At 49.5% G+C, this 15,565-nt stretch overlaps 3 protein-coding genes across 3 annotated transcripts; 1 reads left to right on the top strand and 2 right to left on the bottom strand.

Annotated features, from left to right (window-relative positions):
* Nucleotides 1-477: 477 nt before the first annotated feature.
* LOC135392652 (tetraspanin-14-like) lies at nucleotides 478-6,361 on the bottom strand. Its single transcript, XM_064623369.1, has 6 exons — nucleotides 5,795-6,361; nucleotides 5,245-5,559; nucleotides 4,947-5,179; nucleotides 4,074-4,356; nucleotides 1,913-2,119; nucleotides 478-820 (listed from the first exon to the last, which is right to left on the bottom strand). The coding sequence occupies exons 1-6, from the start codon at nucleotides 6,017-6,019 to the stop codon at nucleotides 572-574; spliced, it is 1,512 nt and encodes a 503-aa protein (XP_064479439.1). The 5' UTR covers nucleotides 6,020-6,361; the 3' UTR covers nucleotides 478-571.
* A 2,370-nt stretch (nucleotides 6,362-8,731) lies between these two features.
* LOC135390854 (tetraspanin-14-like) lies at nucleotides 8,732-13,261 on the top strand. Its single transcript, XM_064620795.1, has 5 exons — nucleotides 8,732-9,645; nucleotides 9,914-10,194; nucleotides 10,749-11,031; nucleotides 11,745-11,951; nucleotides 12,967-13,261. Exons 1-5 carry the CDS (start codon nucleotides 8,899-8,901, stop codon nucleotides 13,177-13,179), a joined length of 1,731 nt encoding a protein of 576 aa, XP_064476865.1. The 5' UTR covers nucleotides 8,732-8,898; the 3' UTR covers nucleotides 13,180-13,261.
* Nucleotides 13,227-15,565, bottom strand: LOC135390855 (uncharacterized). Its single transcript, XM_064620796.1, has 7 exons — nucleotides 15,277-15,565; nucleotides 15,137-15,203; nucleotides 14,901-15,072; nucleotides 14,743-14,834; nucleotides 14,483-14,671; nucleotides 13,657-13,902; nucleotides 13,227-13,573 (listed from the first exon to the last, which is right to left on the bottom strand). Exons 1-7 carry the CDS (start codon nucleotides 15,426-15,428, stop codon nucleotides 13,409-13,411), a joined length of 1,083 nt encoding a protein of 360 aa, XP_064476866.1. The 5' UTR covers nucleotides 15,429-15,565; the 3' UTR covers nucleotides 13,227-13,408.

Below are 15,565 nucleotides of genomic sequence, written 5' to 3'. Positions count from 1 at the left end.
GAGCTCGACGTTTTTGTACTCCAGTAAGTTCTTCATGAACTCGTTCCTATTTTTTTTAGCTAACTTCTTCAAAGTTCTGGGGCAAGTTCCTTTAGTTCCGAACATCGCGATCTGCGTGGTGAGACGTCAGCACCGTACATTAGGAGACTGCGACGAGCAGTGTAATTATGATAGAGGGCACTGTGTAGAGATTAAAACTTGAAGTGTATAGTAGGTAACAAGTAACATGAAAGTAACTTTTTCCTTACTTTTTCAAAGTACCTTAGGAACTTTTATTACCTGCAACTTCGTTAGTAACTTAGTTTGCTTGCATAGTAACTTCGACTCTGAGTAAAACATGTCCGCTATATATACATTGGGGCCGAGCTGAGAGTCCTCGGTACAGCATCCAGGTAAACACACTCCATTGGAACTTCTTCGTTGGACATCCATACCGTATTGTGCAGCAGCAGTGCTGCAACACGTCAAATCATCAGCATCATAGAGCGAACCTTTATTACAGGGACGCCATAAGAATGCATAACGCATATTGACATTATATTAATATAACATATAATGTATATAATTGGAATCAGTGGCGTTTAGGGACAGGTGTGGGCGGTGATTCGGTCGACAGGCCTTGTGCCACGCGGATATCGTGGACTCTGTCGTAGAATTTGTCGTAGATCTTTCTGATGATCACGATCTCGTCTATGACTGCCTGGGTAACCATCTGCACAAAGGCCAGCAGGATTACCACCACCAGGCACATCCCGGTGATCAGGGTCACGTGCTGCCGGACATAGCTGTGCGCAGCATCCACACAGTTGTTCGTGTACACCTTTCGAGTCAACAAAAAGAAAGAACGCTCATGTTAGCACTCCATGTAGTCACTCAAGTTCGTTACATGCCTGACGTCGGCGTTCGTCATGTAACTGGTAAACGCATTAAATTGAGCTTATTGTAGTTGCGCTTAAACGGTCGTCCCTCATTTTGTCGTCAGTGTGCCACAAAGGACTGAATTTACGTTTGTATTCTCCCAAACTATTCATCTAAATTAATTTTTAATTTTGAGAAATAGACACCGTCTACGCGCCTGGTAACACACGCACATGCCAAGTAAGCATTACTCCTCGTTAAACTCGAATTTTGCGCTTCCAGCACATTCGCAAACTGCAACCTACCGATAGACACACACACACACACAAAAAAAGGGTGATTGCTCGTTGAGTGGGCTTCACGGCAGCACAACAAAGCGCGGCAGCCAAAGCACGCTTTACAGGAGCGTAACGTTTCCCTGTAACGCCACATTTCGCGCCTCAAGATACGAGGGGGAGGGGGAATATGTTTCATTGTTAAAAAGGAAAGGGAAAGGTTTGCCCACAATGAGGGAAGAGCGAGGAAGACGCGTGGTGAGTAACATCGGTTAAAAGGTGCGTGTGTATGTTGCTGGCGATCTGTCTCTCAGGATCTGTACCTCAAGCACATACATACAACTTATATACTACAACATACATTTTTTGTGTTGAACACAATTCCTCCTGACTGTTCCCTCCCGAATGAGTTTCGGACCAATTTCTCCCCGAATTCGATCACGCACGTGTTACGTGTTATGTATCACGCTCACGTGCACACGTCTGAGTACAACAGGAATGCGTAGCACGTTTAATGTTACATCATGTGGTGTTTGTGACTATAAATCGCGATGAACGCATGTTTGACCAATGTGTGCACCTGTTAGGTTAGGTTAGTCACCCGGTAACATCCGATTGTAAGAATTGCACCCGATTTCACCCTAAATTTCGGATTTCAAAATAGCACCCGCTCCCCCCGCCTCCCTCGGATCCGGGAGATACATTTAACCCGAAAAAGTCAGACCCTGAATATACTTTGACGCTTCAAACGGATATGAAAGATAGCTCCCAACACTAACCGTATACCAGGCATCAAAGTCGGTTTTGTTGAGGACCCCGCGCCCGCAGAACAAACTGGCTTCAGGATCGCTTTCATTTCGTCGACAGCATGAATGTGGCACGGAACATCGTTCGTAGCTTGGATTGCTATGGCTGCAGTTGAAGTAGATGTTGTCGTTCCAGTCGCGAAACGAGCGCTGAGTCACACCGCAGCACTGAAGGTCTGTCTGCACAATACAAACGTTCGGAGGCTGGATTAGTAGTCACCCTATTTTTTACATAGACATTAGACATTTACGCTTCGATTTCGCCACTTCAGCCCGCTTGACGAAAAACTCTCGTTTGCCGTACTATTGCGGTTGGAAGTCACTATAGCTGTACTATCTATTTTTCTGAAGGGAGAAATTGGAGACGACAGATAACTCACGTAGGCTCCCTAGATGACTGAGGACAAGCAACGCCACCTAGAGCAAACAGCCTGATCGCTTAAGGCGGACTCATGCGGTCTAGTTAGAAGTTCGCTTCCGGAGAGAGTTGGCTGCAGCATCACAAAATTGTTTTCTTCGCTTTGTTTTCCTCCTGCGCTTTGGGGAAGCAATGTGATCGGCGCCAGCGTGCAGGGCATGCTAGAAAACGACAAAGTCATTACAGTCAAACTCCTTTATAGCGAACACCTTTTTAACGAAAATACCACTACAGCAATTTTTTTTGCGGTCCCGCTGGAGCCCTATAGGTCCAATAATGCACATCCTTTTTAACGAAAATACCTTTACTGCAAATTTTTCTTGCTGTCCCCTGAGTTTCGTTGTAAAGGAGTTCGACTGTATTTTCATTCGCAGGGATCTGGAAAACTGCTGCAAGCTGAATTTGTTGATTGCAATCGATTCCCCGACTGTTACTCTAGGGAATGACATCATTTTGGCCTAAACATCGCGGGCGGGCGGGCCGAGAGAAGCGATTTTGTTGCGTCTCCCATAGACTCCCATGTATTGGAAATTTGACAAACTTTAATTCGCCAAAAATCAGTGCATCGAGTCAGGTCTTCAAAAAATATGTCATTCCCTAGATGAACTCGAGGGGTACACACGCGTACCTATTTCGTGTAGAAATTTAGCGAGCTTTGCGAGAACCCTTCGAACGAAAATTCCCAATAGACTTTCTTAAGAGAGTCCGCCTTAAACGACGTGACGTCATTAAACGGTCACGTGGTGACGTCAATGGTCACATGGAGAAGTCATCGTGATGTAGTCGTTAAGACTGCGCCAGTCACGACATGCTTTCGGCGTAGCTATGTAGAAGAGCCATCATGAGACTCCACTGGTAGCCACAGAAAGCCTGTATTTGAAATCGTATGCAGCGATTGGGTGAAGCAGACGACATCGCGACTCTACCCGTGTATTCACACGAGCGACATCCTCACGGAATATTCTAGTGGAAGAAAAAGGGAACACACTGCTCACAGAGCCGAAGTTCCGTCCCGTGTTATGTTGAGCATTCACACAGAGCGGAATATAGGGAGTGGCGTACCTCGCATTTAGCAGACGACACTTAGCAGACGGCACAGTCAGTGTGTTTTCCTGTCGTCTGCTACGGAATATCTTGTGGCTGGGTAGCACGATATTACCAGCGGTTAGCAGTGTACGTGAAGACACGACGTCGAGCGCTCGCGATCACGTGACAGCAGAAAGCTATGACGCTTTTCGCATCTCCCGCTTCTGGGGGAATGTCGCTCGTGTGAATACACGGTACGTGTCTACGCAGGATGGGATGAGACATTACCAGCTCGCGTGACTGAGTGGTTAGCGTGCTGGCCATGTCACGTAGAGACTGGGAGGCACCCGGGTTCGAATCCCGGTGCCGGCTGTGCTGTCCGGGATTTTTGCTCAGACACTGTCAGACGTACGTCGGCACAGTTCCCATTAGAAGTCGGCCCAGGACGCACATTCCATCAGAGCGTCAGTCGTGACGTTGCCTACCTCTGTGAGGCCCACTGCGGCGGGCTTTTTCAGCAATACCACTCACCAGGAGGAGCCATTAGGCAGGGTTTTTCTGACTAGGTGACGTTGCAACAAGCCACCGACCGTGCCAGTGGAGGAGGCGCGGACGAAGGGATACTATATGATACCTTGCACTAGGGCTAAGGGGGTTCGTGTTGACTGAAGGGCAGTCCCTTCACAGTACCTGCACAGAATCGATTATTTCCTGAAGGTCCGCGCTGTCACGATAATGGACGACGAGGTTCTTGGTGAGCGTGTGCCTCAGAAAGCGCTTAAACTGCGACGGTAGGAAGAAGACAAGCAAGCCGATGAGAAGATTGATAAGCAGCAGAGCCGTGATGAAGTAGGAATAGGTGGTGAGCAGGCAAGTATTCTCACGCAGCGCCCCCAAACACCCGCACAAGGACAATGACACCATCGTCGCTCCGACTGCCATCACTGCTACCTCTAGCCGCACCAGGATCCAACTGCAACAGGGGGGAAATGCTCTACTTCAGCGGATTACGGGAGCACGTGATTGAATACATCTGGGTTACTTCCGAAGAGGCAAAGAAGGGTGGTGGAATGGGGACATTTTCACATTGTGCAGTTGATGCTGGTACAGCTCCCGTCAAAGTTAATAATAACAATGTAAAAAATTCTCTCACATTCCCGAGCGTGATGGCCTAGGGGCACTGGAGGAATGCTAAGTGAACAAAATCCTTTCGTTAAACAGAATAATTTTCTTCCATCAAGATTTCCTCATGGCCCGAAGGGTTGCTGTAATCGCGCTCGGGAAGGAGGCCACATTTTTTCCATTGTTATCATTAAATTTGACGGGAGCTGTACGGGCCATGGGTGTTCCCAGGATTATTCCCAAGCGTGCGCAACCCCCACTTAATCTTCTACTCGAGGGTGCATATTATTATGACATCATCTGAGAATAAATCATGATGACCTGCGACCGAGCAGCCAACGCATTTTTTTACAGGTGACCGTCGAGTCCCGGGGGAGAGGGCGCTATCTCCTGGAACGCCCATGGTTGCGGTGGCCGTTGCTACTGCAATGTATATCGTACCTGTACAAGGTTCGAGTGTTCGAATAACGCGCGTCGCCTCCGGTTTCAAAGTAGGCATAGAGGCCCACCAGGATGATGGAAATCCCGAGAAACCAGATGAACATGTTGAGAAGGACGAGCGGTAAGCGCACATACGGGTTTACATCCAGGAGCAATGTCGTCTCGGTCGGTACTAGCATGGACGACGTTGCCGGTGTCGTCTTTCGCATCGTCGTCGGCATCGTCGTCGGCTCCTGAGGGGACGTAATCAAAAGAACTAAAGAATCATGTTGTCGGCGTGACGTGAAAGAGCGTATACCAGATATGGTTCCTGATCTTGCTTCGCCGAGTAAGCAGACCTGGTAAAAGGTACGACGTCTGATCCTCGCGCCTCCCAGCGACCAGTCACCGCTCCAGCAGGATCCACAGGCACGGGATCGGAAGGAGCGCGTGCAGGTGCTGTGGCAGGTCCTGGTGCAACCGCAGGCTTTAAAGATGGGTCTATAGCAGTACCTTGTACGGGAGTTGATGTTGTACTTGCAGGTCCTGCACTCGGCTTCGACGGTTCATCTTTAGGCGAGCGGACGTTTGGCGCCTCCGCGTCGGTCATTGCGTTGCTTTGAGATGGTTTGAGCTGAAACGGTTGATAGTGTTTGAAACAAAGTGAAAGTGCTACAACCATTATTATAATCAATGGAGACCCATAATCAATGATACGTTAAGAGCAGCGCTCATTTAGGTGCCCAAACCAGACGCTGCACATGCTGAAGCCATCGACCCAGCAGGTCCTCACCGTTGCACCAACAGACGAACTGGACAGTATACGCCTGAGCAATTATACAAGACGAATGCGGGGAGGCCCGACTCACCACCTCAACATCAGAAACAAGGACGTCCACGGGCTTGCTTTCGGTCACATTACCGGAAGCACCCCCACCCGAAGAACTGCCAGTGGAATCAGGATGCACTGCTTCCTGTCCTGTGCTGGAGCTGACATTAGTTGGGCTTTGAGGACTAGCGTCTTCCTTGGAGCCCTGAGGCTCCTTCGCTTTCGCCGAAGGCGACTTTCGCTTATGTTTCCCTTTGTCGTCCATCTTGTCTTTCCTGTGGTGTTTGCGTTTCTTCCGCGGCACGTCCTTACACTCGGGATGTGGGAGCGGACTTCCGTGTGCAGGAGCGGGATCTTCCTGGCAGGACAGTGTTGATGTTCAGAAGGGAGCGCCGGGGAACAACTAGAAGGCAGGGCTGCGCAGGTCTGGCCAAAGTACAAAGGTGAGATTCTCGAATGGAGCTAACGGGGAAGGCCCAGCTCAGTAAAGATGTCAGCTGGGACCTTCTTCCACACAGATTCTGAACCTCTGCTAGTGATGTGAACGTGCAAGAATAGAGTGCACGTGTCACTAGTGACCACGGTACACGACGGCGTCGACGGAATATCTTCTTCTTCTTCGTCCCACGGAGAATGGCCATTAGCCACAAGGGAGATCGGCCAGGGCTATGACAATGTTTAACTGTACCATGGCTGACGGTGAAAATTTGGGTGGAGAATGTGATGGTTGGTGGAGAATGTGATGGTTGAAGCGGTGGAGGTGCTGAAGTTCGCTTGTTTTGGCTCCATGGCACAAGGGCAAGCATCGTGCATGTCGTGGTTATTTGCATAACTCAGATGTAGAGTCATTGTAGATGTATGGCTGTGTGGTTGACCGTAGCTTTCCATTCCAGGTAAGTAAGAGCTCGCGGAGTTGGATACTCTACGCTGGAAGTGTGGAACGAAGTGGTACTTCTTCTTCCACCACTAGGAACAGTGGCCACCAGCCAGTGGCCAGTGGCTGTGTGTTTGACCGTAGCTTTGAGCGTATGCTTGTTACAGAAATATCCTGCTGACATAATTTATTTTATTTTATTTGACTGCCCATAAGCAGCCATAGGCCTGCCTATATGCAACTAGAAAAATATTTCGGGAGGGGTTCTATTGAAACCTTACATGGGAGGAGGATTTCACCCTCGTTTCCCTTTCCCAAAATCACCACAGTAGGTACAGTTTCAGGGGTTGAACACCCCAAACCCCCACTGGCTACGCCACTGCACATATGGTGCAAAAAAAACACACATAAACAAACAGCAGGTAGAACTTTGCAACCTTTTCGGCACAACATATGCGACAAATATTACCTCCTGAACTGGTCCACCCTTTTTTCTCAGAGTGTACAGCCCCAGCGTTGCGGCGGCGTTATGTGGACGTGGTATATAGCCTGCAGCCATAGCCGATATTGGACTACATCCCGCGCATTCATGTTTCATAACGAGAACGCGGGTGAGGAAAAATTGAGCGGAGCCGTCTCTAAGACCTACTCCAGAATATCGGTTCCCTGTACTCCTCCTTATGAAAGTGGATTTCTGGCCATGATTCTGACTCTTCGGAAAGTCCCTGGCAACTTCGGGAAGGTGCATATCAGATTCCTTATCAGTAATATATGTTTTGGCCACCACCTCAAACTCCTTAAAATACGTACATCGTTGTCCTCGTACCCAGCCACATATCCGAGCTTGTAATCACATGAGTACCCGGTCACCGTGAGGCTCCTCTCAACGAGAGAGCGGACAGCCTAGCAAGGACATCCCTGTCTGGACACATAATCGCAGTCTTGCCTGCACTTGCAGAAGTCACTCGAGCCAGACATAGGCGGTTCCTGGAGTTATCTTGGCATCGTACTCCTGGTTACGAGCACCTGTCCTTCCCCTGGCAGCAGGATTGCTGTAAGTCATGTGACTCGCGACGGACCGAGGTTTGTTTGGCGCGCCTTCGTTGCCATGCCCCTGCGCTCAGTTTCTATATGCACCTGCAGGAACATGCACGTTCCCAACGTGCACCCACTGCGGGCTAAGGGAGCAACTTCTTCTTCTTCTTCCGCCACTAGGAACAGTGGCCACCAGCCACACAGGGCGATTGGCCAGGGTTTCGTGCGGGGTAATCTCTAGAGGCTCATGAGACCCACGGTGACATGTTACATGCTACATGTTAGTAGAAGGAAGCCATAGCAGAGGGGAGGGAGGAAGCGGGAGGTACAAGGTGTTTCAGAAGCGGCCGCAGATGGGAGCAACTTGCCACCAACAAGGCAGGCAGAGACCGCTTCATCTTTCTCAAACGACACTCCACTCCATCCACTACGGGCAGGGTGAAATGGTAGGGCATTTCCTAGCTGTCGAATCTTTGATCGCCTCTGTAAAAGCTGTGTGGTTGTACCTTTGTCAAAGATAGGAGTTCCTCTTCCACTAACTTCTTTACCTTACCTTATACCTACTTTACCTACTTACTTACCTTACTTTACCACTAACTTATCTGGGGCAGTTGACACGGAAAGGTGGAGTCGGCCCGTGGCATCTTGCGTCACACCATTTGTTCATCGCTCCCTAGGTAACCGCTAGGTAATCCGCTTCTAGGTAACATGGTCAATGTAACGCGTGTACTTCCTCATTTTTCACGTGCTCCCTCGCAGATTGCAATGCATCTCTGTACCTCTTTTTGCCCACTGTATGTGCGCACACATTCAGCATCCCCATCGATCACAGCTAGGAAACATAGTCAAGTTTAGCCTACAGTTCAGCTCTGGCCAACTTCCCTTGGTGGATGAAGAAGAAGAGGGAAGAAGCCAGCTTCTTCCCTCATTAACCACTTCCGTCACCTCCACCATCACATCCTCCGTCCAGTTTGTCATAGTCATGTCATAGTCTAGATAGTCAATGCCATAACCCTGGCCAAGCTCCCTTGTGGCTAATGGCCATTATCCATGGGAAGAAGAAGAAGCTCATCCCGATACCATCCTCGCGCCATCCCGCTCGAGGAGCAACAGCCACCATCCTTTCAGCACGTGCCAATACATAGGTTCGCGCATTGGAATCTTAGAAGCTTGCCTTAAGAGACAAGCAACGCCAATCACATCGGGAGCACATCCCACTTGGAGATCCATTCACCATGGAAACCACAAAGACCAAGTCTAAACGCAAGCAGAGAAAGACTTCCACGTCCAGCCGTCGTGGACATGATGCCGACACGCGTAAGGCCGCCGACGCTACTTCTGCAGGGTCAGGTCCCAGCTGCACCTCTGGTCCCATGTCGGCCGCAAGTCACGAGACAGTGCCTTTCTTGGACCCCGATAAGGCAGATGGCGTCGAGGTAACCACGCATCATGGAACCTGTACATCGCCCATGAAGACATCTACGAGGAAGGACAAAACTGGAGAGCTCAAGCCGGGTCCCGAACCTTCACTGAAGAAGCATCGTCGAAAGAGAAGGGGCACCTTATCAGACAAGCCTCCGGAGGAGACGGAACACGTGTATGCATCATCGCGCAAGGAGTCTTGCTCCACTCTACCGCCGCCACCACAAAAGGAAAGTCCGAAGGCGTCTGAGCCCCACCTCCCGGAGGCCATTACTTCGGAACACACAACGTCAATTATTCCAGAACTTGTGGGGACATCCGTGCACCAGGCGCACTCTAGCCCCGATTTACTACCGTCACCACCGAAGGCCAGTCCAAAGGCGTCCCAGTCGCACCTCTTGGAAGACAACGCTGAAGGAAATGTTACGTCAGTTCCATCTGCGCTTGGAACGGAAGCGTCTGGGAAAGATCCCGTTCTCGAAACAGAGCAGCCTCCGAAGAACCATGACGTGGCAGCCGGATTAGAGAGTGACACGGCTCCACAACGAGAACCATCTCAAGTATGTAGTAACCGCACAGACACAGTGTACAGTATAGACGGCAGCGAATGCATTTAAATGGCTCACTCGGTACCTAGATGATCGGGTTGCTTCGAAGGGTCTCAAGATTGACATTTATTCACCGTTCGTGCAGGGCGATTCCAGAACAATTATTTCAGCTGTACCCAGTCCCACTTTCGGTGTTGGCCTCAAAATCGTTATATTCAATGTACTGAGTAGGTTGCCGCGAATAGGAGCGCATTCAGTCAATATCAGTTTGATACTGCAGGATCGCACTACCGCAGAGGGGAAAGACCTTCTATCGACCGGTGTCAAAGAAATTAGCCCTGGGCCGCTACGGAAGAATGTGGCGGTGTCGACGGAGATGCACGTGTCGGAGACCACGGTGGAGCTCGACGTGAACCCGTACGTGCGCTATCCACTCGTCAGCCTCAACATCTGCTTTTGGCTCTTTGGCTTCCTACTCATCATGGCCGGCCTCTATGCCTACATCGACACCTGGAACCAGTCCCAGTATTCCTCCTTCAGCTCCAGCAATAACATCTACAGGTAGATAGGATGGATTCTGTAGGAGGGTGGGTTGCATTAGTACAGTTCGTTCAGCAGTCATAAGAACGGCCACACAACCATAATGTCGATTAGCTATGGTGGGGGACATAGAAGTAAATGTCTATCGCACCCAAGCACATAAAGCACCGAGAAAAAAAAGAGACAGTGGCGAGAATCGAATCACTCACCTCTCGACTGCCGATTGAGTGAGATCCCGTTAGTCGTTAGATATTCACTGGAAAGTCGGCGGAATGCAGATGCCAGCGTAGCGCAATTGGTTAGCGCACTCTATCGGCAATCGAAAGGTGCGTAGTGGTTCGTAGTGCGGTCTGGCGTCTTCGACGACTGCCGTATTTCAACCTTCCACGACCGTTGCGGCGCCTTCGGCGGAACATTACGTGCCAGCCGTGAATTATTTTGAATATCGAAAGGTCCGCCGGACAGTTAACAGAAATCATGAAAGGTGCACCCAAGTGGCGCGCCTTGCGCAGACCCTGCTAGGGCCTCCAGAACCAAGATATGTAATTTATGACTGCTCTCTTTCTGGAGTGCAGTGTGATTATGGTCCGTGTGGAGATCACCGTGATGCTGTTGGGTGCGGCCCTTCTATCCCTGTCCTTCTGCGGCTGTGTGGGTGCGTTGCGGGAGAACACCTGCCTGCTCAACACCTATTCCTACTTCATCACAGCTCTGCTTCTCATCAACCTCGTAATGGGATTGCTCGTCTTCTTCCTGCCCACACAATTCAAGCGGCTTCTCCGCTCTACTCTCACCCAGAACCTCGTCCTGCACTATCGCGACAACCCGGACTTCCAACAACTGATAGACACCATACAGGTACGGCGTGCATGTTTCAACAGTTCCGTAACTTTTTCAGTCAGTTGGGTTCCAGTCACACCAGAGACATTCCCCAGAATACCTCGGCGAAAGCTACGAAAAACGTCACAGCTTCCTGCTGCCCCGTGGGCGCGCAAGCGCTAAACGTCACGTGTTCTGGAGTTCCGCTAACCATGGGAAATATCGTGTTGCTCAACACGATAGACCTCTCCTTGTTTGTAAATAAGTGTCATAGTGTTCGACAGCGCCACCAATTTGGTACAGTTGAACTACGGTTAGGTTAGGTTAAGCTAGGGGCGAACAAGATCGCGCCCGAAAGCCACGGTCTTGAGGGGATTACGATGGTCTCTGAAAGGGACGCGACCTTCGGTCCTACTTTTCTTTCAATAGGAGGCAGCGAACAAGTGCTAATCCGTGGAACCCAGCCCTCCCCTTCCGATTTGTTCCGGTTTCAGTCTGTCTACCAACGTCATGATGACGTTTCTCAGGTAGAGGTCTATATGTTCCGCATCAGACGGCAGGGTCGATGGTGTCGTCTGCAATGTGCGCAGTACGTCACTTCCGATATTACGGCGGAACTTCAGCTTCGTGGGCAGTTTTTGCTTTGTCTACTACTTGAATATTCCCTGTGGATGTCGCTCGTCTGAATACACGGTCGGGGACAGGAGGTGTCGGCTACGGTACAACTGACTTCGGTGTGCTTCTCGTTGCAGGAGTACCTGCGCTGTTGCGGCATATCTGAGAGAGCCTTCCGGGACTGGGACGATAATATCTACTTCAATTGTAGCCGATCCAATCCGAGCTACGAACGGTGCTCCGTACCCTACTCGTGCTGCAAACGCAACGAGACTGACAGTGTTGTCAGCCTGTATTGCGGTCATGGAGTGCTCAACATGACCGACTACGACGCATGGTTCAAGGTATCTTGATTCTCGGGCACCATGTGACGAAAATCCCACCTATAACGCTATATCGTAATATCAGGGTGCGTTCAAAACGGACGCATGCTTGTAGTGTTCGCGCCTAGACACGACTGATAGACGTGGTGACAAGAACAACTTCATCGCTCTATTTGTGCAGCATGTCAGAAAGATCGAACAAGTTCACGTGGTGTGTCTCTAAGACGGAGCATTTCGTTCCAACACAGCGAATAACTGCGTAGACATCACCGTAAAACGCTGTGCCCCTATAGCGTAACACCAGTATTGCCGCAGTTCGGCGTACGGGAACATAGTACCTAGGGCAAGATCCTAATACTTCAATACGGAACAAAACAATACAAAACAAGCGCATCCTCTCTGCCATCATGAAAAAGAAGCCTTGCCGACTGGCCATAGTGACAGCATAACAGCTGTCCATATACAGGGTGTTCCACCGAAAAAGGGCCAAGGGCTAAAGAAAAAACAGTGCTCTACACAAATGGAACCAACTGTACGTGCTTGGCAGTTGTGTGGTCTATCCAAAAATAATTTTTTCATCGCCCCTTGTCAGTTAATTAGCGGTAATTATCGGTTTTAGCTCTAAGATGTCAATGAGGAAGTTGTAGCACACGTCGAAAAAGACTCAACTGAAGTGGTCCGAGGTTGCAATGGCTTGTGGTTTCGTTTTTTCCCGGGTTTAAAAAGCCGCGCGCACCACAGAGCGCTCCCCATAATTCGGCGCCCGCGCGCGACGATTGCAGTGCACTCCGATAGGTGTGCCGTGAAACAGGTGAAATATCTTCCTCTTGTGTGACGTGGCCCAAGGATGGTCTCCAAGCGCTAATCTCAAGGTCAATGTACACCGGAGGGCGCTGGAATCGTCCACACAAGCACGTACAGTTGGTTCCATTTGTGTAGAGCATTCCGTTTTTTCTTTAGCCCCTGGCTTTTTTTCGGTGGGACACCCTGTATATGTAGTACACTAGATCTCTTACTACGAATATGTTCCATGCAGGTGAACACAGGAAACTGCTTGGACGCCGCCCACCGTTACATCCGCGAAAACGTCACCCTCATCACAGGGCTCTGCTTGGTGATTGTAATCATGCTGGCCTTTGTGCAAATGGTCACCCAAGCACTCATTGACGAGATACTCATCATCAGGAAAATTTATGACAAATTCTACGACCGCGTTCATGACATTCGTGCCGCAGAGTTCTCAGAGTGAATGTGTATCATCAATGCAACAGCCATATACAAAATAAGGGATTACTATGAAACAAATACTCATTATTTTACCGAAAATAAACACTCAAATGTTTAATACTGTCAACCACACATGTGTTGATGGTAGCTGCTTTTGCTGTAAGTTTCCCTGTTAATCGTTAGCACATTAATATTACGCGACACTGCCAAATTTTCAGTCCGAGATGGGACACTGCTGATAGGTGATGACATCATGTAATGTCATGCAGCGTAGAGGTTTGCTCATCGCCCTCCTCAGGAAGGTTTTTTGACTGAAACAACTTTTTCAGTCCATGCTCTGGTGGATCCCTGTCACCCCCGGTTTCCTGCATTTGACGACTGACTCTGGATATTGTGGTGAAGCTGCATCCAGTCACCTGCAAAAATAGATCCATCCAATCCAATCCGTTCCATCCATCCAATCCATTCCGTTATCTGCACGCATTCAAAGAGCATTTACCCAGGAGATGAATTTGTAGCAGTTCGTAGCTGTAGCCGCGCAAGGCGTGAGCATTTCGGCTAAAACTCTGCGGGTCTCCATCTGTCCCATTTGTGAGCGATCTCTCCACTGCTGGACAAGAGTTCTGTACTGTCGCGCCAATGCGGTGCAACGGCGGCGGCAGCAAGCTTCCGATGGCAGCTCCTCTATGGGTTGAAGTAGACCAAGAGCTGCTTTGCCCTTCGTACGCTGTATACGCTGCCCCTTCTGGAAGCGTAACAATTTATACTTGGATTAACCACGGACACCTTTTGCGTTTTAAAGAGCATCTGTATTTTAGTAATGAAGCTCATAAGAGCTCTGAAAACTTTCACATATGCAGTGAGGACTGGAGTCATTAAATAGGGGTACAGAGTATCGCGTTCCTTTTCCGCACCGGAGCCGCCGTTCGGAGTCCGCGATTGGGCCGATCGTGTCACGTGTTTTCTCCTTCGAACACGCCATCCATGTCGGGTCCCCAGGATGGCGGTCTCTCTCGCCGGCATGGATCAGCGTCACTACTCTTCTCCCTATCTAGTGACTCTACCACTCCTAAGCTCAGTTAACTACTGCCAAAGCATTGTTGTCATTCATTCACGATTCATGTTATGATGTCATTCATGATCGTGATGATGTCACGATTTATGTGTCATCTCTGCACTGGTAAAGATGACATTTTGCTTTGACTTCTTTCGCGAGTGCCAACTTGTGTGCAGACTTTATGGTCAGAAGATGTCAGAAGACGTTTGGCATCTTTAGATCTTCTGCATCATATGCTGCACCAGTGGCACCACAATCAATAACTTACATTTGGCTCTGTTTTAAGCACCCGATGTAAGAAGTTGTTTGAGTAGAAGAGCACCCTCTGTGTGGCACGCTCGCACAGCTGTAGATCCCTCAACCGAGGGCGATGTTCCGCGACAAACAGCTCAAAAGAGCTGCTACGTTTCTGACCGTTGCCCAGTCCGACAGACTGGCCACCTCGGCGACACTTGGCCTAAACGAAAAGAATTAGTCACCACAAATCATGCTTGATGGCTGAAAGCCAAACGGAAATATATGGCTTACGTCACTCCAGTTGTAACATTTCTGCTGAGCGAGTCTCTTTGCTTCTTGAAGCAACTGTAGCAATATGCGGGCTCTATTATGAGTGCCATCGTCTGCGGGCAAACCAGTTAGTCACTTCGAGCCACACAGCCGAAAACGCAACCGGAGTAAAACTTTACCTGTTCCTACTAGGTACTTCTGCATACATCCACACCCGCCGTGCGGCGTCCTAAACACTGGACAGTACAGCCGCTCGGCCGCAGGGTTATTGATGCTCTTCGCTAAGTCGGCCGCGAATGCTTGTGCTTCGTCGAGGTAACGTTTTTTCTCTTCTAGTTGCGTCTGTTTTACCTTCAAGCACAGATCAAGTGGGTATTAGTACCTCCAATAAGCGTCCGGTTCAAGATCTGCTCACATTTGCCTGGAATTGTGGATCGGCACACACCTCCATGCAGACAGCACATAGTGATTTGTGAGGAAGCCTGCCAGAAACCGAAAGTAATTTTGAGACGCCTAAGAAATAAAGCTATGTGCGAGTCTAGCTAGTCTACTGACCTTGATGACTTGCTGCATTTTATGCACGGCCTCAGTTTGGGCTGAGTTTTACGATGCTTCTTTTTGTTGGAACGGACGCCAAGCTTTACATCCGGTGAAAATGGCTGTGTTGCGCGTACCGTTCTCGTTCTGGTCGAAACGCTGCCAGACATACCGCTCTCACATGTCGTGATTTAGCGAAAATACATTCCAGTTTGGAACATGAGGCCGCAGCAATTCATTTCTTCTTGATATTTTCACAGCAAACGAATTCCCTTCACTTCCAGCCGCCATTTTGTTTGTACATTGT

Source organism: Ornithodoros turicata, chromosome 4, assembly GCF_037126465.1.
Source record: "Ornithodoros turicata isolate Travis chromosome 4, ASM3712646v1, whole genome shotgun sequence".
Taxonomy (NCBI): domain Eukaryota; kingdom Metazoa; phylum Arthropoda; class Arachnida; order Ixodida; family Argasidae; genus Ornithodoros; species Ornithodoros turicata.
The sequence above is the reverse complement of the archived record's forward strand: the minus strand, read 5'-3'. Positions and strand labels throughout refer to the sequence as shown.